General features: G+C 38.1%; 2 protein-coding genes across 6 annotated transcripts in view; both read right to left on the bottom strand.

Annotated features, from left to right (window-relative positions):
• Positions 1 to 4,832, bottom strand: part of LOC107720278 (lipoma HMGIC fusion partner-like 2 protein) — a 17,546-nt gene extending 12,714 nt beyond the window's left edge. The window contains exons 1-3 of one of the 3 annotated variants that reach the window (XM_016527949.1): positions 4,608 to 4,832; positions 4,365 to 4,527; positions 1,033 to 1,637 (exon numbers count right to left, since the gene is read on the bottom strand). In XM_016527949.1, the coding sequence (XP_016383435.1) occupies positions 1,033 to 1,441 (409 nt within the window). In that variant the 5' untranslated portion in view covers positions 1,442 to 1,637; positions 4,365 to 4,527; positions 4,608 to 4,832. Of the gene's footprint in view, positions 1 to 1,032; positions 1,638 to 4,364 lie in introns of all 3 variants that reach the window. The other 2 variants (XM_016527948.1, XM_016527950.1) reach the window with 2 other exon arrangements.
• A 3,212-nt stretch (positions 4,833 to 8,044) lies between these two features.
• The window catches only part of LOC107720277 (homer protein homolog 1-like), a 32,847-nt gene continuing 13,889 nt past the window's right edge, over positions 8,045 to 27,002 (bottom strand). For 2 of the 3 annotated variants that reach the window (XM_016527945.1, XM_016527944.1), the window contains 7 exons: positions 22,909 to 23,040; positions 20,934 to 21,026; positions 20,349 to 20,506; positions 10,345 to 10,501; positions 9,891 to 10,001; positions 9,705 to 9,785; positions 8,045 to 9,308 (listed from right to left, as the gene is read on the bottom strand). In XM_016527945.1, the coding sequence (XP_016383431.1) occupies positions 9,120 to 9,308; positions 9,705 to 9,785; positions 9,891 to 10,001; positions 10,345 to 10,501; positions 20,349 to 20,506; positions 20,934 to 21,026; positions 22,909 to 23,040 (921 nt within the window). In that variant the 3' untranslated portion in view covers positions 8,045 to 9,119. The remainder of the gene's footprint in view (positions 9,309 to 9,704; positions 9,786 to 9,890; positions 10,002 to 10,344; positions 10,502 to 20,348; positions 20,507 to 20,933; positions 21,027 to 22,908; positions 23,041 to 27,002) is intronic. The other variant, XM_016527946.1, reaches the window with a different exon arrangement.

Genomic DNA, 27,002 nt, shown 5'->3' with positions numbered 1-27,002 from the left:
ATAATTAGTTTTTAAAAAAACGAAGCATTAGCACATGTTAGACTGTACCCCATAAACACAATCAAGCTTAGAAAAAAGCCAGTGAACCACCCCTTTAAATTATTTAGACCGCTTAAACCCTGCCTCTCCACAATTGACTAATAGAGAGCATTTTTTTAAAAATAATCCATTACACTCAAAACACAGATCTGTCTATACCTCTTTTTCATCATGTTAAATAACATTATCTACAATTTTCTTCTTATTTTCCAACATAAAAAAGTGTAGTGTCAAAAAGATGTTTGTAAGAAGGAATATCTTTTTCTTAAGATTGTTCCCCACAAACAATCATGATAATCATTGTAAATGGCCTCTGAAAGCTAGGATATCCTCACCCTTGTTTTAAATCTTAAATCCCGAAAGTAAAGATGTTTAATGAATTTATTCGGCTGTTTCAATTATAATGACTATTATTATATTGTTAATAAATTCTGGTTAATGCTGGTAAACTAATGCATTTCATGCACTTTACATGCAAAAATTGATTTACAAGTGTTGAAGTATTGTTTTTTAGGAACATTTTCATGAATCCAGTCCTTGGTGTACCACCATCAAGAAGGTAAGCAAAAGATACACTTATGTTTAATGGTTTGAAGGTTTTCAAACCTTGTACCTCTTTATGCTCATATCAAGCTCTGTTTTAAATAAGAAATAGGACAAGCTTAACAAGGATTTCTAAACATTGGAGACACCGAAGTAACATTTTCAATGCCGTAATATTTAGACTGTCTTTTCTGTAATGGGATGATGAGAGTGTTGAACTTCATAATTAGATAGCATGGTCTTTGAGGTCACCAGAGGAATGTCAAAGCCTTGAAGCCGTGAGCTCAGAGCATTCTGGGGGCAGCTTCAGTGTCTCACTTAAATACACTCCCTAATTTTCTGTGTTTAGTTGATAGTGGTTCAAAGTTAAAAGACGACCACCTCAACTGCCACCACAAAGACTGCCAAGAATCTGAGAAAGCAGTGCTACAGTAGACTTTCCCATCTTACCTGCTATTCCCTGAAGCAGGCCACACACATTGAATATGCTCTTCTTCAAGATACTCTGGAAGCACATGCTGAAAACCGAAAGGATGGCCACTAGGGACAGGAGAAAGATTCCGACGACTAGAAATATAACAGTGGCTTGCCAGAAGCCACTGGCTATTTCCATGAAGTCTGTGGCGTAGGCCCCACACTGGACCACCTTCTGCTGTGCCACCTTGATGCAGCGGTTATAAATACCCAGGGTGCGCTGGTCGCTGCGGTGTGAAGCGGTGATGGTGAAATTGAACTCAGAACCATCTGGATACCCCACTAGCCATTCGGCGCTCATAAATGCCACCAGCTCAGCAAATGCCACCACAATGCTCATCAAGGTCCATAACATAGAGCGGCATGTGACTATGACGTGACACATTCTGAAGAACCTTTATGCCGGCACTTGAGAGGAAGCGGTTTCTTCAAGCAGCAGCTAAGGCACGTCAGTGAAGGTCCAGTGGTGTTATCATCCCAGCTAAATTAGCACCAGATCTCCTCAAACAGCACCACAGAAAAACTCCTGAGCTCTGGGATCATCCAGAGAGTATCCATGTACTGACAGCGACTGAACAACTCTATGGAGAAAAAAAGAGAAGCATTTGTTTGAGAAAGTTATAATCAAGGCTATAAATCTAGATTGCTCAAGAGCTCTGAATCAGCACACTGACGTCTGTACCAGGAACAATCCAATTTAATTCTGAAGTTTTCCAGTTCATAAACCTCTCTGAAAATCCTAGTAACATGGCACACTCTAAAAAATGCTGGAGTAAAATCAACCCAATTTGGGTTTAGTAGAAAAACTGTGAGGTGGGAGACATGTTGGAACCATAAACAACAGTATAATTAAAATTAATTAAAATTTTGACTTTTTTATTGATTTCTTTTTTGGTCAGATTTGTTGCTTGCAGTTGAGGAAGGAGTTGTCAAGTCGGGAAATGGAGCTGTCAAGTCGAAAACTATCGATTCATGGTGTTGGTGCCATGTCAAGTCAGACAAAATTTTTAAGCAACATTCACTACTTCAAGTTAGATGCTGATTGGTCTGCACAGAAGATTGGTTAGATGCTGATTGGTCTGCACAGTTAGATGCTGATTGGTCTGCACAGGAAAACGCAACTATTTTACAAGGTGGTGGTTTTGTATGAATTTGTACGATGTGAATAGTATGAAAACATACGATTTGGAGAAAAAAGACTGAAGGCCCACCTCTAAAAATAATCATCAGTGGGACGTAAGTATATTGTACAAAAACATACGAAGGAGATTTTACATAATTTTTTTGAGATTTTTTACAGAGGAGCCAGCTTAGGTTAAGTAAAAACAACAATTGAGGGGTACAGGTTTAAAAAGGCACGGACATACCTGGAATATTTAATATTAGCATGACAAAGATATTCATAAAACAAAAAGTTTCAGTCATTTCACCCATCAGAGGACAGTGCTACAAGCTATACAATACTTTCACCTAGGTCTATGTCAGGGGTGGCGAACGTCGGTCCTGGAGAGCCACAGCCCTGCAGAGCTTTTCTTCAACCCTAATCAAACACACCTGAACAAGGTCTGAAGGGTTACTAGGAAGCTACAGGCAAGTGAGTTTTTATTAGGGTTGGAGCTGAGCTGAGCTCTGCAGGACTGCGGCTCTCCAGGACCGGAGTTCGCCACCCCTGGTCTATGTTATGACAGGTCCTTACTGTGTTACCGCAAGATTGTGTAAGTAGCAAATGCCAGTTTGTACAGGTATGTAAGGTGTTAAAATAAAGAATTTGAAAAAACTAAATGTACTTCCTAATGCAGTCATAACATATACATAAGAAAGGCATGACATTTCACATTAAAAAGTTCCTAGTTTAAGTAAACTGAGTCTGAGTACACGATGACAGGTAAGAATTTTCTTAAAACCTTCAATGACAGTGCTGTGAAGGCAAGTGATATATGAATTCATTGAATGGGAGATTATTATGTCAGGTTAGGGTTAGTCTTTTCTTTTGGTATCAAGGACTGTTTTATCATTTAAAACTGAAAAGGCGAGCAACCACAGCACTATGTCAAAGCTTGATGTCCCAGTGAATTTTCAAACATATATATATATACACACAAACACACATAAAGTATGTCCAGTGTATAGAGATTTTTGTTGCTACCAATAAACTTCTCTTTTCAGTCATCAAGAATGATTGTATAATTATTTTGTAAGCTGCCCAACTAGACTGATAGGCTGTTTACCTGAATGGTCAGAATGCTTCAGATCTAAGAAATAAATAAAAGAATGAGCTCACACTTAAATTTAATTACACCACATGATTTCCCCAAAAAAGGAGGTAGCAAACCAAAAAGGAAAGTGCCATGGATTCTTAAGGGGCCTGAAGAATGTCAGAGCCTGTTGCTGTGAGATGAGGACACACAAAGGGCTCTCCTGCTGGTGAATTAACACGGTTCTGAAAAGGGATAAAGAGGTTCTCTACTTTTGAATAAAGATGGACCCAGAAAGTCCCTAGAAACAGTGACAGACTTTCACCGGTTAATTGGAGTTTCAATGGTTTCAACTGAAATGCTGCCTCCAAAGCAGTTTGAAAGCTGACAAGAAGCATTCAATGAATTCATTCTTAGGAACTCTGGAATGTCTTCCAAGATCAATATTAAATACTTCTAAAGAGGTCCAAAGGTGCTCAGCAATCAAACAAAACCTCAAAATCACAGAGGTCAAAAATCAAAAGCCCTATCTTATAGGCTACATCTAATTAGCTCCTATGCTTAAATTATTAATATGGGATTTTCATTGGCAGATTCTCACTTATAGCCTACTTTTACTGTGTAACTGTACCATACAGTGATGGTATCAACTGCTAGTACCATGGTGCATATGCCATGGTACACCATATCAAAGAATATAATGGTACATGTTCAATCAAAACAATGCTATTGCCATGCTACATGATGTAAAATAATGTTATTTCACTTAACCCTTAAATCTTAAGCAGTCTGTGTTACTTCAAAGAACTTTATTTTCTCATGTACAATCTGTTACCGATGTTTGCCTTAAAAGAACAAGTTCAAAAAGCAGTTTTATTTATATTTAAGTAATTTAGCAAAGCAGAAAAGTCCCCTGGATCACTGCTCTCTTGTTCTGTTTCTTTGAATGCTCTAGTAATAAGTTGTATCATCCCACCTCAGCTAGAGAAAATGATCTCTTTTGTTCAGCGTGACTTTCGACGATGTCAAAACCTAGATTCGACACAGCTGAAATGAGACGAACAATAACACGCAGTTCGAAAGGCAAATATAAAATATTTGTATTCCTCTTACCTTAACGGTGCTGAATTAACGGGCTGTTCGCTGATTAGTGTTTAACTTCCTGATGTGTCTGAGCGGATCTCCTAGTTCTGACGATAGCCTACACGACACGCGCCAGAAGGGAAGAGCCAGCCACAGCAGAAACCTGGAAACATTCAGCTTCACAATCACAGCTCTGGAATACATGAAAAACACACAACATGGCATCGCTTAGAGGTCACGGATCCTAGTTCGGTGCTAGACTCAAAGCAATACCAGTTCTAAGCTCACTTCAGCTACGTTCTCATTGTTTCTTCACCGCCTCCTTTACACCAGCCCCTCGCGAAGTTACAATGGCTCGGAATGCGCCCATACGCCTACTAGCCTATGTAGGCTAGTCTAGGTAGACAGCTCACTACGAGCTCACATTTTCTCTGATTTGCCCTCTTTTTCGTTGTAAAGATGTTTACATTTTTTCTGGAGAATCTGATTAACTTTACCCAGTCAGTTCATACAAGAGGGTGTAGCCTATGTGGGATGGTGGGACATACAGCTGGATGTTTCTTCAAAGATGAGCGGGATAGTTTTTGGCCCTGTGTTTCACACTCATATAAAAATTTTAATTTGTTCACAATGTTCAACACGCAGAGAACGGTCATTTATTTTTTTTCTGTTATTTAAGTTATATATTGGTTTTAATAGCATTCAGTTGAGGATTTTTTTTTTTTTTAATTTGGAACAAAAAGGCTTAAATCTTTCATAGCTAGCATTTGTTTTTGTATCTTTAATTATACAATTAAACAGTCTTTTCACATTTTTGTAGGCTATAATTTCACAAAATTACAGCTTTAAAATTACACCAAATAAAAATGTTGCTACTTTGATTTTTCTTTGTTTAAAACATCTTATCACGATTTAGGTCCACCTATATCATTTTCACACAATAAATATTGAAATGGTTTATTCATACTTTGCTGACATAATAGTTTATCAAACAATAATAACATTATAATATTTGTATGTGTTTTACATAGTTTAAAACTGAAAAGTTGCAAGGGATAATATAAATAGAAGGCTTTTGAAAAGTAGTGGAAATGATTAAGGAATGATAAAACATTTCCAGGACAGTTTTAATGTGATCTTCATACATAAAGCAATTATCAGTTAGCCTACTACAAATCAGCAACATAAAGTCCAGAGACAAGGCATGGCTGCAGATGACCCATTATACAAATATTACACGAAGATTGCCAGTCTGCAATAGTTTAAATATGAACATTTCGAGGCCAGGGTAGTAAAAAGATTCCATATAAGGGCGTTAAAGTATGAATTAACAGAAGTGTTGTAGTACTAATGTGTCAACTCTAGAGGGCTATATTGTGTCTGTAAAATGAGTGCGATGGGATGCAAAATTGTGTGTGAAAAAGAATGCTCTAAATTAAAGTCAAAACAAACTGATGCATTAACAGTAACACTGTGTACTGCTATATTATGAATTATTAAGTAAAGTTTAGGCCATATCTATTTTAACGTGCAGTATTTGCTGACCGAAAAAAAGCTTAGTTCAAGACCGAAAGATCATGCAAATGCCTGACAAATACCTTGACTGTGTCTCATCCTTACCTAATATGCCCTGCAGCATTCAGGTCTGTCTTTTTCTACTCAAACTTTTGGATGTAATCCCTGTGTGTGAAAGTTGGGAAATGCTGGAATGCTGTACTGACTTGCCAGTAAGTGAAACATCTATGTTAACTCAAGGGGGTGAAATAGCTACTACAGATGCTTGACAGAATAGATGATAAAATGTCATATAACATACCAACCTTTTATTAATTTTACTGCTCAATTTGTCTAAAATGACTTATGTAGAAATATTTCTTTTAGCAAATGTATTGCAATTGAAATGAAATTTTCACTCTACAAAGACAGCCCACTGTTTACACTGTAATTCTGTTTCTGTGTATCTGTCCTGGTTTGTTCTTAAACAGACTGTGACTTTCCTTGGCTGTAACATTTTAAAAGACATCTAGATTGAGATGAAGCAGAATGAAACAGTTTAATCTTCAGGGAAACTGAGGCTAGGATGGGCCAAAGGGCTCATCGGTGTCCTCAAATTGAGCTATAGACATATAGTCTTGGTTAGACATATAGGCAATACCTACAACAGCTCTACTGGAAAGTAAGACATTTCAATCCCAATAGTCTGTTTAGAAGAGGAAAGAATCTCCAATACAAAAATTCTTGCCATTATAAATTCTGGAGGGCCCAACAATAAGATTTTTTCCCTCTGTTGGGTCAGTACAATGAAAAAAAAAATCTTTGTTTAATTTACTTAATTAAAATCAGCTAATGCGGCACAATTGCTGTACATGTTGTCTGAATTGTGTTCATTTGTTTTCAATCCACTTAAATATATGTGAAATTTTAATTTACTTAATCCATTTGTTTTGGGATTATATGAACTATTATTGTTGCAATAATGGAAATGTTTAGTTCCCAGCATGCTTTGCATAGGGCTGGGTTAAGAGCGTAAATGTAGAAATTAAGTTTTATTTTAATGTGTTTTTGACTGAAGTGCAAGATCCGGTTAATATTTAATTTTAAATAGTTATGTTTTTTGTGCTAAAGAGTAAAGCTCTTGGTTGTGGGTGTCTACATCACATTTTTTATAATGTACGTTGGTTTGTTTGATTAGAAATAGCTAGTTTAATGCCAGTGTAGTGAAAAGTAACTTCATATTTGTGCTGTGCTAGTAGAACTCTTTTAAATGTATGACAAAAATGAATGTCAAGCACTAACAGGTCTTTCCATTTACTCAAAAACACGGACTTGAATTTAGTGGAAACTACTCAGTAAAACTGTGCTGATATAACTAAACGCACTGACTAAGTTCAACTAAAAATGAAATATATTACTTTTGTGCAACTACTTACCTAAAAAAATAAAAATAAAAACTTTTGTTCAATGCTGCCCCACCAAAAAACTATGTAATTTTATTTATGCATTTTTATATTTGGTAGAAATATCTTGCTAGAATCCATCTGGATACAGCTGGCATCATGATCAGGATGATATTCCTTGGTTTCTCCAATGTAGCTACTTTATACAATACTTTCGACATTATAATTAGACCATCACTGCCTCTGGGGAATAAGCAGCTAAATTACATTAATTATTTTCTAGTACTGCTTCTAACCACAAGGTGTCACTCTAACCTAACTGAAGACTAACTTGTAATATGGGTGTTTAGGGTACTTGCACCACTCAGTTGTGTTGATGTACCTCACACTGATACGCTTTATGTGTTTGTGGACAGTCTAAACAATAATGAAAATGAAAGGGCTTCTTTTGTGTAGCTATCCTTCAAACATAGAGTAATGTTTCTCAACCAGGTGGGGCCCAACAAACCTCCAAGCAGGCCTTGCGTTTTAAAATAGGACAGAACAAGCATTAAAATAAGCTAGTAAAACAACTCAAAATAACAACAACAAAAAAAAAAAAGGATTTGAAGAAGGAGGGTTCCCACTGTCTTGAAAAACATTGAAGCCTAATTTTACAACTAATATTTCTTGTAAAGCCATGTAAATGAATAAAATCCTATAAATCCAGGGCCATTTTTATAATGCAAATGAATGCAAATTATTGATGTAAATCGGTCTGTGAGGAAAACAAAAAAATTTCTCTCACAGATTGCGGGTCTTAATGTTATAAAACCTCGATGAGTCACGCTATCATTCTGTCTCTTCATTTCTAAAGAACAATGTGGTGAGATATCTTTAAATAGTCTTTATTAACATTGGGACATTTAAAACAGAATTTTCCCACATATAAATACAATCATACTGACCTATGTATCATGATCTATGTATTGTAATACCCATCAGCAGGATGGACTTTTTAAATATTACAATAATATTGTTATTGAAAATCGTAAGGAATCGAGTACATAATTGCATTTGGTAAGTCAACAAACAAAGGAAGATCCTCGTCTTCAAGAAAATCCTGAAAAATGTATAGATACGGGATATTATAAGGCCAATACGATCCAAAAGCATTACACTGGTCATTGGAGAAATCCAAAGGTTACCTACAACAGGCCATAAATTCATCCTTTCGGCTGTTTGAGTACCTGACGGATGCATTGAAGTGGCTTGCACTAATCTGGCATACAGACACTCACACTAATATTGCTCAGTGTATATTACAGGCCTAAAGCATACGCCACATCTACGTCTCGAAGTCTGCTAAATGTCAAGAGCTTATTAGGTCAGCGGTTGAGTATCCTGAAACTTTGACTGATTGAACATTGAGGCAGTTTCCATGACGGGGAAGAGGCAAGCCAATAACATTTGGCTACAACATATGGCTCTGAATATCCAGTCTTAAAATACGACTGAAGATCCAGTCAGTGTAATTCAGTAGTGTCCTCAGCAGCATAAGAAACGTCCATTAACGCCAACAGCCAGGCACACGAAACCAGCACCTTTAAAAAGTAGGAGCCTATATGCAGCCATGTTCTTTGCAGGCTGCCTATTTCAGGGGAAAATTGGAGGAAACATCGACAAAAGTACAGGTGTATTGTTGACAATAAATTACGGTAGGTAGCAGTGGCACTGAAAAGAATGAACCCACCTCAAAAATACAAAATCAAGTGCAACCAAAGGTTTATCATTCCGTGTAAGTGAGTGAACAAGAGTCCAAAAGCACATCAGACTCTCTCGGCCTGAATCGGATGCTGTGTATTTTGTAAAAAGGAAAGGAAAGTGGCATTAAAGTCATTGAAGGAGTCTAGCTGTCCTCTATGAGCTTAGCTAGGTTGTCTCTCAGCTCTGTCAGCTCGAAGATCTTTCCATCCAGAATCTCCAGCAGGGTTTTGAGGTTCTTGCGGAGGTTCTCCTGATCCACTTGACTTGACTCCAGACGTTGCTCCAGATCAGCCAACTGTTCCTCAAGCTCCTTATTCCGCAAGTCTGTATCCTATAACACACACCATGCCTCTTATACTCACCAAGACTGCATGCATTTGATCAAAATACTGTAAAAACTGCAATATTGTGAAATTTTATTACAATTTTAAGGAAACTGTTTTATATTTAATATATTTTAAAATGTAATTTATTCCTATGATGGTAAAGCTGAATAATCAACACAATATTAGAATGATTTCTTAAGGAACATGTGACACTGAAGTCACACAATCCTTAAGAAATCATTATAATATGCTGATTTGGTGCGATGTAGAAAACAGTTGTGTAGTTTGAAATAGAAATCTTTTGTAACATTATAAATGTCTTTACTTTTGATCAATTTAAAGTACCATACTGACAACTAACTTTTATGCATATATAAATACATTTTCAGGACAGTCCTTACCTCTAACTTTTTAGTGAGTTCATCTTTCTGAGTTTGAAGCTGCTTTGCATTTTCTACTTGTTCTTTCAATCGCACCATTTCCTATGAAGAACACACAGGAAAGATGTTTTAAATAGAATCGGGCAATAACGCTGAGAATGAAGGAATACATTATATATTTTGACCATACATAATAACAACCAGTACCTCTTCTTTTGCCTTTAATGTGCACTCCAGCTCCTCTATTGTTTGGTTCAGCTCTGTTTTCTGGGATTTGATCACATTGGTTTGACTACTCTGGCTTTCCAATTCTGAAACCTGCAGAGTTGCAAAAAAAAAAAACTTGTCACAATGCTCGTTACAAATTTAGTTACAAAGATTTAAAGCATTAACATTGAGAGTGATTTGATAGGAAGTCTTTTTTCTATAACAGTTGGTGAGGCCATGGAAAAAAGTTCAGCCTTATTTATGTGAACTTTATGTAAATGAGCAGCAACAGTAACGACCAACGAAAATGCAGACACTAAATTAAATAGCTGTCAGTGTGAACACTCCCTCATCCCTGTCATAGACTCACTATACCAACAGTTCAAGACAAGACTAGATCTATTGAACCCTAGGACAGTATGTTCTTGATATGGAGTTACCCTCCCCTGCTCACCCGTTTGTGTAGCCTTTCAGCCTCTTCCTGATAAGCTGCTAGCTGCTGTTTCCATTGTTTGACGTTGGCTGTGGACTCCAGCAGAGCAGCTGTGAGCTTGGCATTGTTGCTCTTTAGTGCTGCAAGCTCTGCTTCCCAGTGTTTGTTGGTAGTCGGGCTGTAGAACAAAAAAAAAACATTAAAAACAAACTTCCAATAATATCTCTGATGGTTAATGTTAATTTTAGACTGGGGATTCAAACTATAGACCAAGGGTTTTCAAACTTTGTTCCCTCGAAGTACCCCCAACATTCCACTGTGAGGGAGCTAGCAGCTATTTATTTTCATGTATAAAGCCTTATATACTGTGTGTAAAAATATTAAGTGTGGTATTATAAATACTTTTTTCTAAAACTGAACAATTAGCTTTTACATAGTCTCAGTCCTGAAGCCAACACAAATGATTAAAATATTATCTTGAGAATATTGCTTTGTATTAAGTATTAAGTTATATTTGTATTAAGCTTTGTATTATTTTTTTCCACCAAATAGACTAATAAAGACTAAAGAGATGTATAAATGTTTAAAACAAACCTGGGCTGTCAGTAGAATAAAATAGCTGTTTAATGTCATTATTTCTGACCAGTTCTTAAAGAGCAGTATTAAACAGTAATGTTATCAAATTTCATATTAAACTTTATTAATATCTTATACTACCCTTCAAAGTTTTGGGATCAGTTATATATGGGATCTATATATATCAGCTTATTTAATGCTTTTATTCAGCAAGGGTGCATTAAATTGATCAAAAGTGAGTTAAGGCATTTTATGTTACAAAACAGTTTTTTTTTTTTTTTTTTACTTTCTTTTCAAAAGAAACAAAGAACTGATTTAAAAATTATTTAAACACTGAAAAATAAATGTTTCTTGAGCGTCAAATCAGCACATTAGAATGATTGTGAAGGACCATGTGACACTGAAGACTGTAGTAATGAAAAATTCAGCTTTGCCATCATTTTTGATCAAATAAATAACTGCCTTTATCTTTCATGAACATTTAAAAATCTTATTGACCCCAATTTTTGAATGGTAGTGTACATTCAAACATTAACCCAAAAAACAGCCTTAAATTTGTTTTATTTTAATTTTTTCATCTCAAATTATCCACAAATCCCCAAGCATCCCCCTGGTGGTCCTTGGACCCCAGTTTGAAAACTCCTACTGTAGACCATAATGAGGACTGTGTGTTGAAGTGGACGTAGGAAGAACGGCAGTTTAACTATGACTGTAATTAAAGATGGATTCCAGGTGGGTACAATTGTTTTTTAATTTGACCTTTCTATGTTTTACCACGACTTAGACGCAGTTCAAGAGCAATTAACAAGGATTATTACAAACTCTGTTATCCGAGTTCTGTCATTTGCATAAAAATTACAATAAAAAGTCTGATGGAATGTGACAAGCTGAAATAGATCAAAGTAGAAAGTCACCTAATGATTATAAAGAGACAGAAAGTCTCAAAGACAAAAGAAGAAAGCCAATTCTTCACTTATGCAATGACCATCTCTCATCAGTCCATCTGTGTTCTTCATGTAGTGACAAACAAAATCAAGCATAAATTTACAATGTGCTCTGATCCTCATGTACTGACAAAAAAAAAAAAATGCTGAAACGGTGATGCTGTCACACGGCCAGCAAACACATAACCAACCCACATCTATGAGGAATCCCATCCACTGTCATCCTGCTTAAAGGGATAGTTCTCCCAAAAATGAAAATTAGCCCATTATTTACTCACCCTCAAGCCATCCTAGGCGTATATGACTTCCTTTTTTCAGATGAATCCAATCGGAGTTATAATAAAAATTGTCTTTGAACTTCCAAGCTGTTTAATGGCAGTCAGCGGGTGCTAACTCGCATGGTCCTTTATTAAAGCAGCAATTAACTTACATTTTAATCAAATAAAAAGGTACTCATCTTTCTTATTCTTTTAAATAATGTTTTCTTCAGTTAAAATAAATAAACAGCTCACAGTTGATCAGTTAAATGTCCATTTTCGCCGATAAAATCAAGTTATGCGCGCTGTACGGAACACCATTATAAGCCTGTACGGAACACCGTTAACCCTTATCATCTTCCGTACACTGGCGGAGGAGGTACTTTTCCCCACTTTTCTCAAAAACTATTGGTCCTAAAGACATCAATCAAAGTGTGGACTGTATAATGGGTATTCCCCCAGAGAATGATCACACAAACATGCTTGTTTGTCTTTCAATAATGGAGGAGTGGTCGCTAACGTGCGGCGAATAGCAAAAAGTGTACAGAACATGGTTAGTCTACGTTACACCTAGGATGCCTTGAGGGTGAGTAATTCCTGGGCTCATTTTCATTTTTGGGTGAACTAACCCTTTAACATCTCATCACACATCCCACTCCTCTGCCTCCTGCCACGCACTCCACCGCAGCTTAACCACGCAACAAAGACACATGTAGAGAACCAACACAGAGTCCTCAGCATTGTCGCCAATTCCCTCTCATCTCCCCCAGTGCCGCCACCTCTGCTGCGGCTGACGTGATCGCCTCCTCCCCCGACCCCCGCTCTGACAGACAACACCTCAACCCACACTCTCCAACTCCTACTGAAGCTGTGACACAGCGGGCTGGAGACACACATGGTTATAAAGCACCGCACACAAGGAGAAGAAATGTTCCTCTGCAGGAGAAAGAGAGGAGAGAAGAAGAGAGTGAAGTCCTTCAGCTTCAACAGGGACTTCAGCCTGGTAAGTCAATATATGTAGTATATTATAGTCTGTTTAAATGTTTGTTCAGTCTTTTTAATTAAATATAGACTTTCGAGATTTAACAATTGCCATTTTTAAGACAAAAAATAAAGGAGAATCTAATCTTGAGGGGAAATTTCACATATAATACTATATAATTAACAGTATAGTCAAAAAACGAAAATCACTGTAGATTTAAAAACTCTAATTTAAGGACTGTTATCCTTGCATGTTATTTCATTCCCAATATTAAAATTGTATTTTTTATTATGTATACCGTGTTTTCATGTAATAAATTATTTTGATTTAAATTCAAGTCTTGAAGCCTCTCATTTCATGTATAAAAATTATCATGTATAAAAAAATGTCATTTCATTGCATTAGATATGAAATATTAATCCGAGTGCCATTATTTTAAAGGGCCATTGTATGTAAGCAGGTGTACAGAAGCATATGGCTGTCAGCCTTACATAACTACAAAGAACAGCATAAGCATAATGTCAGTGTGACTGTCCTTCATGCCTGCTGAATGTGAATCAATAAACAATCTCTATCTGATCGTTCCTCTATTCAGAGCTCCAACAGCATATCATTTCAAAGGGCTCACGGTGCCTCTCTGTTGAATGGATACATTTTAGGTCACCGATAAAATGGATTGCTTTCCATATGCCACATAAAGAGCAGTCCTTAATGAAGTTTTAAGACTATTGATTGGCGTACCACACATTTTGGTGTACGTCTCATATTAAGCCCCACTGTAAATGTGATTCACTACACTGTGGCAACTGCCCAACCAGCCCCTCAACACTCACTTTAATGTACTGCACAAGACTGTGGGTGAGAGAATTACTGTTTGAAGAAATGCCTTCAAATCACTCACCACGTAATAAAAGCCAAAGCAGAACAAATACACTCTACAGGCTAATCTATGACCCATATACAGATTTATACACATTCATCAAGCGACAGGAACAGTATTTTTAAGGGGAATTTAGAAGTAAGGTCACATTTGAAGGAACAAATAGCATTATTTACTTCAAAATCAATCTCACTAATGAACTAATTGCTTGTTCCATATAATATCATAGTGGTATGAATCAGTCTTAGCTAAGATCACTTACACACATCAACCAGTTTTCATTGTTAAAATTTAAGTTGGAAAACTTCAGCACAGCAAACTGAGAAATTGAAGTGTAATGACATTTAATAAATGTATTAAACGGTTTCTCAGATTTACAAATATCAACCTTAGAATCACAATTTCATACAAAAAAGACCATGATACAAAGTCACAAAGGATGCAAAGATTCTCCCAAAAAGTTGCAGGAAAGATCAGAAAATTATTTCTCTACAAAGGATTTCAAAACACAAACTAATACAACACAACATCATGAGAGTTCTGCTGACATAAGTATGTATATCTGTCTAAAAATAACAGAATTTCATATAGAATTAAGTTTTTGTTGCATCTACAGTCATTGTTGCATAAGAATGTATTCAGTGAAAACATTGTAGTCAAGAAGCTGTGAATATCAGTAGGAGCAGACTTGGCAAGTTTTTAGCACGTGTCTGAAAAAAAAACCACACACACAAAAAAGACCATATGAATTTGTTCACAAAAATATTAATTCACGTGGACAAAACACTGTCCTGTTTAAGGTCACATTGTAAGCAAAGCAAGCACATTGTTGTTGTGGGTTTTCTGACTCATTTTGCAAAGGCTCAGAAACAGATGACGCCGCCTCCATCTTCATAAGTCACATTTGCTCTGGGCTGAAAACATGCCACTGTCTTATATAATTCTGACTTGTTTGGACATATTATTACAGTGAAAGCATATATAGTTATTGATGCATGCTTCTAAAACTCTGACAAAACATATAGCTGTCTGGAAGAGAGCTGCAGTGTGGGTGTTGAATGCGGTTTGGTCCACTGTGCATTTGGGTCCAATAATCGGTTAGTATTTTTCAAGTGGCAGGTGAGAGTGAAACATTAACCTGAGATTATGTAAGAAATGGTGGGATGCTATTTTTGAACCTGCAACACAGGATTGCTCAACTAATTAAAATTCAAGCATCTAGAGACTCTGTGAAATTGGCTCTAAACATTGCCTTTGCAGTCAGACTAAAAAAGCTGCTGAGTACATACTCATGTGAATAAGTGTCTGAATGCGCATACTGTAAATAATTTAAAAATGGTTGAGAGAAAAGCACAATGAACTTGCATCTGTTAGTGCTAATTTTAACACCACTTTTACTTGAGACTATAGGTACAACTTTTTTTAAACTAGGGATGCATTGATATGAACAAAAACAGCCTATATTAAAGGGTTAGTTCACCCAAAAATGAAAATTAGCCTGTGTTTTACTCACCCTCGAGGCATCCTAGGTGTATATGACTTTCTTCTTTCAGACGAATCCAATCGGAGTTATATTAAAAATTGTCCTGGCCATTCCAAGCTGTCAGACTCTGTTCCTGTCTTCTGTTTTGTTCCCCACGTACTCCATGTCCTGGTTTTTACCCCCCGTGTTCCTCCTATGCCCTTATTTGGTCCTTCCCGTTCCTGTCCTTATTATGATCATTTGTTCCAGGTGTTCCCCGTTTAGTTCTATTGATCCCAGGTGTTCCCTCATTAGTTTCCATGTATATTTAAGCCCTGTTTCCTGAGTCGAGCGTGCTGTCTTGTATGTCGATCCCCATGTCCTACATGTGATTCCTTTGGTGTCAATAAAGACTGTTAATTCTGGATTATCCTGCATTCTCCTCGTTCCTCGCTCCTCGCAGTAGGCACACCGTGACAGAAGACAGCACCTAACAGAAAGTAAGCGGTGCCCCTTCTCCCCATTTTTGTTTTCGCTTTTTTGAAAGTTTTTTGTTTTCCTTTGCTCCCCCCGCGATTATGGAGATCGTGGCACGCTTCATTTTCCTAGCCCGTAGAGATCTCCCCTTCGTCGAGTATGCCAGGGAGTTCTGCGGGCTCGCCACGGCGACGCATTAGATGACGCCACCTTCAACTCTCTGTTCTGGCATGGGGCCAACTACCATCGCCCCGTGGACCTCCCAGACACCACGGGACTAAGCTGGGGGGAAGGGATCCTCCGGTGTCTGGAGAACATCCGGCCCCGACAGAACCAGTCCGCCGTCAAGTCCGCCGGCCGTTCCTCAGTCAAGCCCACCAGCCGCTCCACAGTCAAGCCCGCCGGCGGCGGCATTCTCCAGCTCGCCGGCTGCGCCATTCTCCCTTAACCAAAGGAGGAGGATGAGGAGAAAAAGACTGTTCTCCGCCCTCATCCTAGCTCGCTCCAGTGTCGGCTCCAGCCCCAGAGCTCGCTCCAGTGTCGGCTCCAGCCCCAGAGCTCGCTCCAGTGGTTAGGGCTCATGCCCCCGAGTTTAGCCCAGAGAGGGTTCCAGTCTCCGAGTTTAGCCCAGAGAGGGCTCCAGTCCCCAAGTTTAGCCCAGAGAGGGTTCCTGTCGCCGAGTTTAGCCCAGAGAGGGTTCCAGTCCCCTAGTTTAGCCCAGAGAGGGTTCCAGTCCCCGAGTTTAGCCCGGAGAGGGCTCCAGTCCCCGAGTCTAGCCCGGAGAGGGCTCCAGTCCCCGAGTTTAGCCCAGAGAGGGCTCCAGTCCCCGAGTTTAGCCCGGAGAGGGCTCCAGTCCCAGAGTTTAGCCCGGAGAGGGTTCCAGTCCTCGAGTTTAGCCCGGAGAGGGCACCAGTCCCCGAGTTTAGCCCGGAGAGGGCACCAGTCCCCGAGTCTAGCCCGGAGAGGATTCCAGTCCCCGAGTCTAGCACAAAAAGGGCTCCAGTCCCCATGTCCAGCCCAAGGAGGGCTCCAGTCCCAAGTCCCCCGTGTTCCTCCTATGCCCTTATTTGGTCCTTCCCGTTCCTGTCCTTATTATGATAATTTGTTCCAGGTGTTCCCCGTTTAATTCTATTGATCCCAGGTGTTCCCTCATTAGTTTCCATGTATATTTAAGCCCTGTGTTTCCTGAGTAGAGCATGCTGTCTTGTACATCGATCCCCGTGTCCTACGTGTGATTCCTTTGGTGTCAATAAAGACTTAATTCTGGATTCTCCTGCATTCTCCTCATTCGGGCTCCAGTCCCCGAGTTTAGCCCAGAGAGGGCTCCAGTCCCCGAGTTTAGCCCGGAGAGGGCACCAGTCCCCGAGTCTAGCCCGGAGAGGATTCCAGTCCCCGAGTCTAGCACAAAAAGGGCTCCAGTCCCCATGTCCAGCCCAAGGAGGGCTCCAGTCCCAAGTCAAGCCCAGGGAGGGCCACAGTTCCCGAGTTAGGCCTACGAATGGCCTCTGAAATCGACATACTCCCAAAGGATTTTTTTGGGGGGGGTAGTAGGGGTCCATCCGTGGAGGCCGGGCCGAGTGCCAAGGCCAGGCTCCCCGAGCTCTCTGTTCCACCATGGCCTCCTGAACTGTCTGCTCCGGCATGGCCGCCTGAACTGTCTGCTCCGCCATGGCGCCCCGAGCTGCCTGATCCTCCATGGGTCCCGGAACGGGTACCACCCTGGAGGCCATCCAGCCCTGGAAGCCTGTCCTGAGAGGCCTCCAGAGTGCCCACCCCCACTCCCCGTTGGTTGTTATGAGGCGTGTGGACGAGCCTTCCGGGAGGGGGGAGTAATGTCAGACTCTGTTCCTGTCTTGTGTTTTGTTCCCCACATGCTCCATGTCCTGGTTTTTCCCCCGTGTTCCTCCTATGCCCTTATTTGGTCCTTCCCGTTCCTGTCCTTATTATGATAATTTGTTCCAGGTGTTCCCCGTTTAATTCTATTGATCCCAGGTGTTCCCTCATTAGTTTCCATGTATATTTAAGCCCTGTGTTTCCTGAGTAGAGCATGCTGTCTTGTACATCGATCCCCGTGTCCTACGTGTGATTCCTTTGGTGTCAATAAAGACTTAATTCTGGATTCTCCTGCATTCTCCTCATTCCTCGCTCCTTGTTCTGTCGTATGCGGAAGCCGTTGTGGCGGATGCGTTGCGCGCACCTCTGAGATATGCTAGTCTCGCGAGTTTGTTTACAGGAGCAAAGGTAGCAAAGTTTCCTTACTTTAGCAAAGGAAAACCAGTCTCCTCTTGGCTTATATCGAAATCCTCCAACATTTTTCTTTACAAATCCTCGGTTTGTACTTCTAATTCATGACTGGCGTTTTGTTGTTTTGTGCTTCTGCGTATGACAGATAGCGGAAGTGATAGAAAAGTGTTTATTACATTTGAATATGGATTTTTTCTTACAAAAACGCATGGATTCGCTACAGGAGGCCTTTATTCACCCCCCGGAGCCGTGTGAGGCTCGTTTTACTATGGATATGCGCGCTTTATTTGACATCTTGTGGACTGTTGAACAGAAACACCCACTGACTGCAATGATAGAGCTTAGAAGTGCCAGGACAATTTTTTATATAACTCTGATATGATTAATCTGAAAGAAGAAAGTCATATACACCTAGGATGGCTTGAGGGCGAGTAAATAACAGGCTAATTTTCATTTCTGGGTGAACTAACCCTTTAAAATGCTAATATTTTGTCGAATTAAAAAAATCAAACACTAAAATCTAAAACCAATCTTTTCAAATGATACAAGTGAATTTAGGCATCACAACATTATAATGTAAAGCATGAAGTTCCATGTTCATTTTGAGCTGAACTAATTTGCTAAACATTTAAAGCAGTGGTTTTCAATTTATTTCAGTCCTCACAACCCCCCACCCACCCCTGCATATTTTGTATCTCAGATTCAGATTGTCAGCTTGTTAGAAGAGAGCTACGTGTATGAACTGTGCTCCGATTGACATGATCCCTACAAAGTGGTCATTGCTCCCTACTCCCTTAGCATGGGACATTAAAGTTTACTTTGCTTTGAAACATTCATTCACAGATTTGCCTACGCCACGGCCTGCAGCATTTTCACACAGACGAAACTTACTAGAGATGCGTGAATTGTGACATAATATACCTCTGTAAATAAATACAATTTAAATTCACGTCTAAACTCACACTTTAATGCCCTTTGAATGGACTGGAATTGAAAACCACTGATTTAAAGGAATGGTGAAAAATTTAAATTTGCTGAAAATGTATTCACCCGCAGGCCCTCTTAGATGTAGATGAGTTTGTTTCTTCACCGGAACAGATTTGGAGAAATTAAGCTTTATATCTATTGCTCACCAATGGATTCTCTGCAGTGAATGGGTGCCGTCAGAATGAGAGTTCAAACAGCTGACAAAAACATTATAATACTTCAGTCCATCAATTAATGTCTTGTGAAGTGAAAAGTTGCATGTCTGTTAATAAATAAAATCCATCAGGGTGTTTTTAACGTCCCTCTCTGAAGCTCGCTATGTAATATTGCTATCTCCATTGAAAAAGTCATCTTATCTGAATCAGGAGAGAAATATGCACATATCAAGCACCGCTTATGAGCAAAAACAATCCACAACAGTTTTAAACAAAAATGTTGGTTGATTTTGATGTGAGAGGACAACAGGGGAGGAAGCGTCTCACTTGAGGAAGCATTATTATGTATTATGGACTTATATTTTGGCCAGAAGCAACGGTTTAAAGTTAAAAACTCCTTTATAATGGATTTGTTTCATACAAACATGAAGCTTTTCACTTCACAAGACAATAATTGATGGACTGAAGTCTTGTGGATTACTTGTGGATGATTGTGAGGTTTTTATCAGCTGTTTGGACTCTCATTCTGATGGCACCCATTCACTGCAGAGGATCCATTGGTCTGCAAGTGACGTAAAGCTACATTTCTCCAAATCTGTTCCGATGAAGAAACAAATTATCTACATCTTGGATGGCCTGAGGGTGAGTAACACAATTAAATATCAAATATCGATCATACCTTGAGTCGATATCTCTAATATCAGCTTAAAATAATAATAAAAAAAATGTAAGCAGAATGGACTGAAGTCTTGTGGATTACTTGTGGATTATTGTGAGGTTTTTATCAGCTGTTTGGACTCTCATTCTGATGGCACCCATTCACTGCAGAGGATCCATTGGTGTGCAAGTGACGTAAAGCTAAATTTCTCCAAATCTGTTCCGATGAAGAAACCAATTATCTACATCTTGGATGGCCTGAGGGTGAGTAACACAATTAAATATCAAATATCGATCATACCTTGAGTCGATATCTCTAATATCAGCTTAAAATAATAATAAAAAAAATGTAAGCAGAATTTGAATAAATAATTGTGACAAATTTTACATTAAGCCCCAGTTACCTGTGTGCAAGGGTCGGCGTGGTTGGGGAAAGGTCTGATTGGAGCATAGAATTTGGTGACACGTCAGACAGAGTGACGTCATCACCAGTGCCATTGATTCGGCAGAGGTCCGCAGTGACGGGTGGAGTCAGGGGGGAATGAATGTCAGCAGGCGATTCCTGTGGAAAACAACAAATCAGTGGGTTATTTGTTGCACCCTCACATACTTATGACATAAACTTCTTTTACATATATAACCGTTAAGCTGCTAATTACAATGGTGGGATTTAGGAAAACTACATTTTTCCTGATTTGATGAGATTTCCCTTGGAGACTGAATGTGTGAATGTGAGATGTTGTGAACAGTCTTTACGGACATCATTGTTCTATACTGGTTAGACTATACTGATAAGAATTAATCGTAAATGGAAAATATACTGATTGCAAAAAACTATCATGGATTAGGATTTTTACAATAACCGTATGTATTCTCCTTGAATGACAATTTTGAGAGTTTTCGAATGACGGTTTGGAAAATCTGTTATTCCAAGCAAACTTAATTCCATGTAAGCAACAGGTCCATCCTCCAGACATTACAGGACATACCTGAGAGGGCGAACTTGCCAGCTCCATCTTTTCTAGAGACTTCTCCTTGGCCATCCTGGCTGCTTCCTTGTACTCTGCAAATTTTTCTGCAAACTGAGAAGAGAAATGGGTTTTAATAATCACATTAAGTGGATTTTTAGTAGCCGGTTAGTGCTAGTTTCACTGGTCCAGCTGATAAAGCCCATCAACCAGCAAGATCTTTCTGCTGAAGCTTATTCGACCAAGAAAGTCATGATGGTCAAGTTAGCTAAATAAAACCTGATGCATTCAAAATGCAGTTTATGCTGGTGCCTATTAATTCTTGTCTTTTTAATATTGTATGTAGAAACAGAAATAAGGATATCGTGTTTATGTGTTAAAATGGATGAACTATTTTAGAGTGGATATGCGGTATCTCTGCTAAAAAAAGGAGCAATGGTCACAGTTCCCAATATAGACTACTCCCATTAAAGCTTCCAGAGCTCTAGAAGGACTTCTAGCATTTCCCTCTGAATATCCAGCGGGGAGACTGCTGTACACTTTAGGTTCAGGGCAACAGTGTTCCATTAACAATGTTTAAACGTCAGATCTCAAGTGAATACACATCAGAAAGAGAAGGTTTATGGCAGGCTTTAAAAAAAACAAAAAAAACAAAACAGAAAACAGGTAAAATAATGCCCATAACATGGACTGATTGACATACTAAGTCAACAGTCAGCAAGAAATAGTGTATGAAAGAGAGTGATCCATTATTGTTTAATCATGCTCATAGATCTGTTATTGGAGACTGGAGTTAGAAAGTTCAGATATGACCATTGATCTTTCCTTTGTTGTTATTTTGAACTAAAACTAAAACTATTGAAAAATTTGTAATTAAAATTAAGCTAAATTTAAATATCAATATTATATGAAAAACCTTTAAAAAGGTTTTCCTTGGCAACTAACTGAAATAAGTTTAAGTATTAAAATTACTAACAAAAATGGAGTGAATATATGTAGTATCTCAAATATTTTAATTAAATTCGGTTTTGACGTCATGGTTCAGTATGGTTTCGGTATAGCAGGGGGACAAAACTAAACATAAAATTGCTTTTTTTATTAAACAGTGGTTTACTGAAGAAACGGCTCTTTCTTTAAATAAAATCAATTATAATTAAAATTTTCTTAGGGATAAAAATCTACCTCAGCTCATGCTCTGAACTATAGGGAGCCCTTTTACATTACTATAAGGTTAAATTAAATTTAATTACTATTTATTTTAAATATAAAAATCACGCTCGCTCGCGCTCCACGCTGCCGTTTGAACTGAGGTGTTTATACAGCGATCAAAGAGAGTCAAAACTTTATTTATTGTTTATTTATTGTATATTGTTTATAATAAATGAAAAAAATGGACATAATTTGAAAGATTAGACTTTGTTTGTTATCAAAAGTAACAATATATAAAACTGGAAGTTTCCAATGAAGTTCCACTTGTGCAGTGGTTAAAAAAATGCTGTATTTGTTTGGTATATATGCGTACCAAACCGAAAGACCCATACCGAAAAAGAACACAACATTTTCAAAATGATAAATAAATAATAGTGATAATTCACTTTTTATAAAGTAAATACAGCATATGTAAAAGCAAATGAAACAGAGAAAGAGGAGAGTGAAAGAGGATAAAAAAGAAGGAGAGAGGAGGAAGACGAAAAGTGTTGGTGAGGTTTTCTACCCCCAGCTCTTGACAGTGCATCATCATAATGCAGAGGAGCGAGAGATAGAGGGAGCGAAAGAGAGGAAAGCACTGCACAGAAGAAGCCTCCCACGCACCGATGACTGTACAGCTCCTCATTAGGGCACAGTGTGTAGGTGTTGCCCAGCTCAGAAACACAGGGGGTGGAAGAAACGAAAGAAAGGGAGAACAAGGCCTCCAGACACAGGGAAGAAAATGAGAGACAGCAAGACCGGAAAGAGAAAGAGAGAGAGAAAATGAGAGAGAAAGAATTCCACCCACCTTGGCCAGATGATGCTCAGAGGAGAAACCCAGCCCATACACTGTGTTGGCACGGCTGTCTGCCCACTGCCCAAACTTGTGAGATGTCTTCGTGAAGGTCATGTTCGGGGTGATAGTGCTGTTTATTATTGCCTGTGAGATGAAAAAAAAAACTATTCTCAGAAATGCCTGTGAAAAACATAAGTGTGCACTACGATGAACAATCTGGCCATGAAGTGTTTAAGACGAACGCTTTTTTTGAGAGAGCAAATAATAGGCTAAATAGGGTCCACAACATGGGCTGACTGACATATTGGGTCAAAATCCGGCAAGAAATAGTGTGTGAAAGAGTGTGACCCATTAGTGTATCAGCATATTCATGCAGATCTGTTATCTGAGATGTGGCCTTTAAGTCAATAAGCTGAAATATGGCCTTTGATATTTCAAATGTTATTATTGGTAGCTAAAAACTACTGAAACAATTTTTGTTAATTGAAAGAAAGCTGAAATAAAATTCAATAAAATATAAATATTATATGAAAAACAATGTTAAAATACTAAAATGGCTAAAATTAATGAAATAAATCAATCAAAGCTGAACAGAAATCTTAAAAACTAAAACTAATAAAAATGACAAGAGTACATAACAAAATTAAATTGAAAACTGAAAATATAGAAATAAAGTTCATTCAAAATTTAAAAATTTATTTAAGAGTATAAAAACAATAATTAAATAACAATGGATATTTCTCTTTCTCATTATTTGCTGATCATTCTAAAGAAATCATTTCACATTTTTTTCTTAGATTTTAGGGAAAATCTGCCGAATTTTGCAAAATTAATTAAAATAGTAAATTTTGTCACTAAAACATTGAAAGTAATAGCTTTATTAAAGGGATAGTTCACCCAAAAATGAAAATTACCCCATGATTTACTCACCCTCAAGCCATCCTAGATGTACATGACTCTCTTCTTTCAGACGAATACAATCAGAGTTATTTTAAAAAATATCTTGGTTCTTGCGAGACTAGCATTTTCTCACCGGAGATTATGCTACGTCCTGCATCTTCTGCTGGAACGCCACTCTCTCATGAATGCGAGTATGACAGTTAGCGGAAGCTAGAGATTACAGTTTATAAAGTTTTAAATATGGATATTTTTCTTACACAAATGCATCGATTCCCTTCAGAAGGCCTTTATTAACCCCCCCCAGAGCTGTGTGGAGTGTACTTTATGATGGATGGATGTACTCTTTTGGGCTTCAAAATCTCGACCACCACTCACTGCCATTACAAATCTTGAAAGAGTCAGGACATTTTTTTATATAATTCTGATTGTAATCATTTGAAAGAAGAAAGTCATATGCACCTAGGATAACTTGAGGGTGAGTAAATCATAGGGTAATTTTCATTTTTGGGTGAACTATCCCTTTAATAGGCTACAATTAACCAATATAATATGTGGAACATTGTGAATGACTGGTGTTTAAACTCTGCAGAAATCTTTGGCCACATATTCTGTGTGGATTTAATGACAATGCTCCAGGATGACATTTAATCAGTGATAATTAAATAGCTTATTTGCTGTACAGTGAGAAGTCTGTCTTAAAAATGTTTCTAAAATGTCTAAATGAGATGGTCAGGACATGGTCAGAAATGTCTGCTCACAAACACTTAAATGCCTTCAGTACATCTCAAGATATTTCCTGCGTTATAAGCCTGTGAAATGTTATTGATGAAATGACGACAGTCGCTGCCAGTGAATGTGTTTGTGTGGGTGTGAAACCGAGAGCAAATAAGGAGGGAGGAAAGAGCGAGAAGGAGAAGGAGAAGGAGAGAGAGGAAAGAGGTGCACTGTGAATGTTGCACATATTATGTGGAACTCACATAATCATAATTTGAGCATCCAGAGACTCAGGCATCTTCACAGCAAAAAATTCTATCCTTAATCAGTATCAGTTTCCCAGCAGAAATATCTAAACGTTCTTACAAAAATATGTATTAACCTGCAAAATTACTTCATGTCATGGTGTTTATCCTGTTCCTGCGGTAAGATTTTTTCTTACTTGTTTTAAACATAAGCATCATATTTTCATCTATTTTTTGCAGTGTACATCTTTAAGATGTGGAATGTAAAACACGGAATAGATGGATGCACAAAGCATACTGATCCACGAAGACTGCGTGGATAAAAGGCCTCGAGCGCTCTCATACTCCCACACACTTCCAGAACAAGGCCAATTGGACACACACAAACGTGTAATTTCAAGCGAGAAAATCGACACTGGGCTACCACCCTCAGCTTCCTGTGTGTGTGTGTTACACATGTTATACAATCATTCCCTCAGAGAGGATGAATGCTGTTCCCTCTGTTCGATACTTCCAGTATTTAGCATTCGCACAGATATTACAGGTTAACCTACAGAGAACAACAGTAGGGTTCTGGAAGTTAAAATCCCTCATTTTTAATTGCACATACTGTACATATTTTAAAACAAATGTGCTACGAGCACTGAGGTTGGTAAGTGATGGTTTATGCCTCTGTGAAAAGCAGAAATCAGTGTGATTTCAATTTCATATAGTTTTTTAAGCAATGAATATCTCGTGAATTACACATAATCCTGAAGAGAGATCCACCAATCAAGTTGCTGTTACCATAGTAATGGGAATCACAGCAACAGCAAAGCTCAAAAGTGGTAGTCCACATGTCCATAGTTAATTTTAGTTCTCAGTACTCTGAAACAAGCATCCTTTCAGACAAATAGTCAAATGCTCATTACCTGTAAAACTGTAATGGTCGAAAAATATTTTTTTATTTGACTTTTGGATCAATTCCTCCATGTAGAGATGACAATACTGGAATTATCACATAAATAAATTATAAGCATATTACAATGATTTCTGAAGGATCATGTGACACTGAAGACTGGAGTAATGATGCTGAAATTTCAGCTTTTCTGCCACAGGAATAAATTACATTTTAAAATATATGACAATAGAAGACAGCTATTGTAAGAATATTTTACCATATTACTGTTTTTTGATCAAATAAATGCAGTCTTGGTGAGCATTAGAAACTTCTTTCAAAATAAAAAAAAACATAAAAATATTTTTTTTCCAAAAATGAAACTTTTGTCACCATTTACTCACAGGTTTGTTCCAACATTTCTTTCTTCTGTCGAACACAAAAGAAAATATTTTGAAGAATGTTGGTAACCAAACAGTGGCTGGTAGCCATCAAATTCCATAGTATTTTTTCCCTACTGTGGAAGTCAATGGCTACCATCAACTGGTTACCAACATTCTTCAAAATGGCTTCTATTGTGTAACAGAAGAAAGAAAATCATACAGGTTTGTAACAACTTAAGGATGAGTAAATCATGACAGAATTGTCATTTTTGGGTCAGCTATCCCTTTATATGTTGTGCCGCTTATATGAAAACATATACAGCGGGTAAAATAAGTATTGAACACGTCACCATTTTTCTCAGCAAATATATTTCTAAAGGTGCTGTTGACTTGAAATTTTCATCAGATGTCGGTAACAACCCAAGTAACCCATACATACAAAGAAAACAAAATAAATAAGCTCAGAAATTAAGTTATGTGTAATAAAATGGAATGACACAGTGAAAACGTATTGAACACATGAAGAAAGGGAGGTGCAAAAAAGCATGGAAAGCCGAGACACCAGCTGAAATCTATCAGTAATTAGAAAGCAATCCTGCCACTAGTCAGTTGAAGTTACTATTAGCTGGTTCAGTCCCAACACCTACAGTACCAGGATGATGAAGATGAAACAAGGGTGGACATTTCAGCAAGACAATGATCCCAAACACAGCCAAGGAAACTCTCAGTTGGTTTCAGAAAAAGAAAATAAAGCTGCTAGAATGGCCCAGCTAATAAACTGACTTTAATCTAATAGAAAATAAGAACTAAAGATCAGAGTTCATAGAAGAGGCCCACAGAACCTTCAAGATTTGAAGACTCTGTGGAAGTATGGGCCAAAATCACACCTGAGCAATGCATGCGACTAGTTTCTCCAGACAGGAGGCATCTTGAAGCTGGCATTACCAACAAAGGCTTTTGTACGAAGTATTAAATACATTTGAGTAG

Source organism: Sinocyclocheilus rhinocerous, unplaced genomic scaffold, assembly GCF_001515625.1.
Source record: "Sinocyclocheilus rhinocerous isolate Xijiao unplaced genomic scaffold, SAMN03320098_v1.1 scaffold62, whole genome shotgun sequence".
Classification (NCBI taxonomy): Eukaryota; Metazoa; Chordata; class Actinopteri; order Cypriniformes; family Cyprinidae; genus Sinocyclocheilus; species Sinocyclocheilus rhinocerous.
Note: the sequence above shows the minus strand (reverse complement) of the source record. Positions and strands in the feature narration are given on the sequence as shown.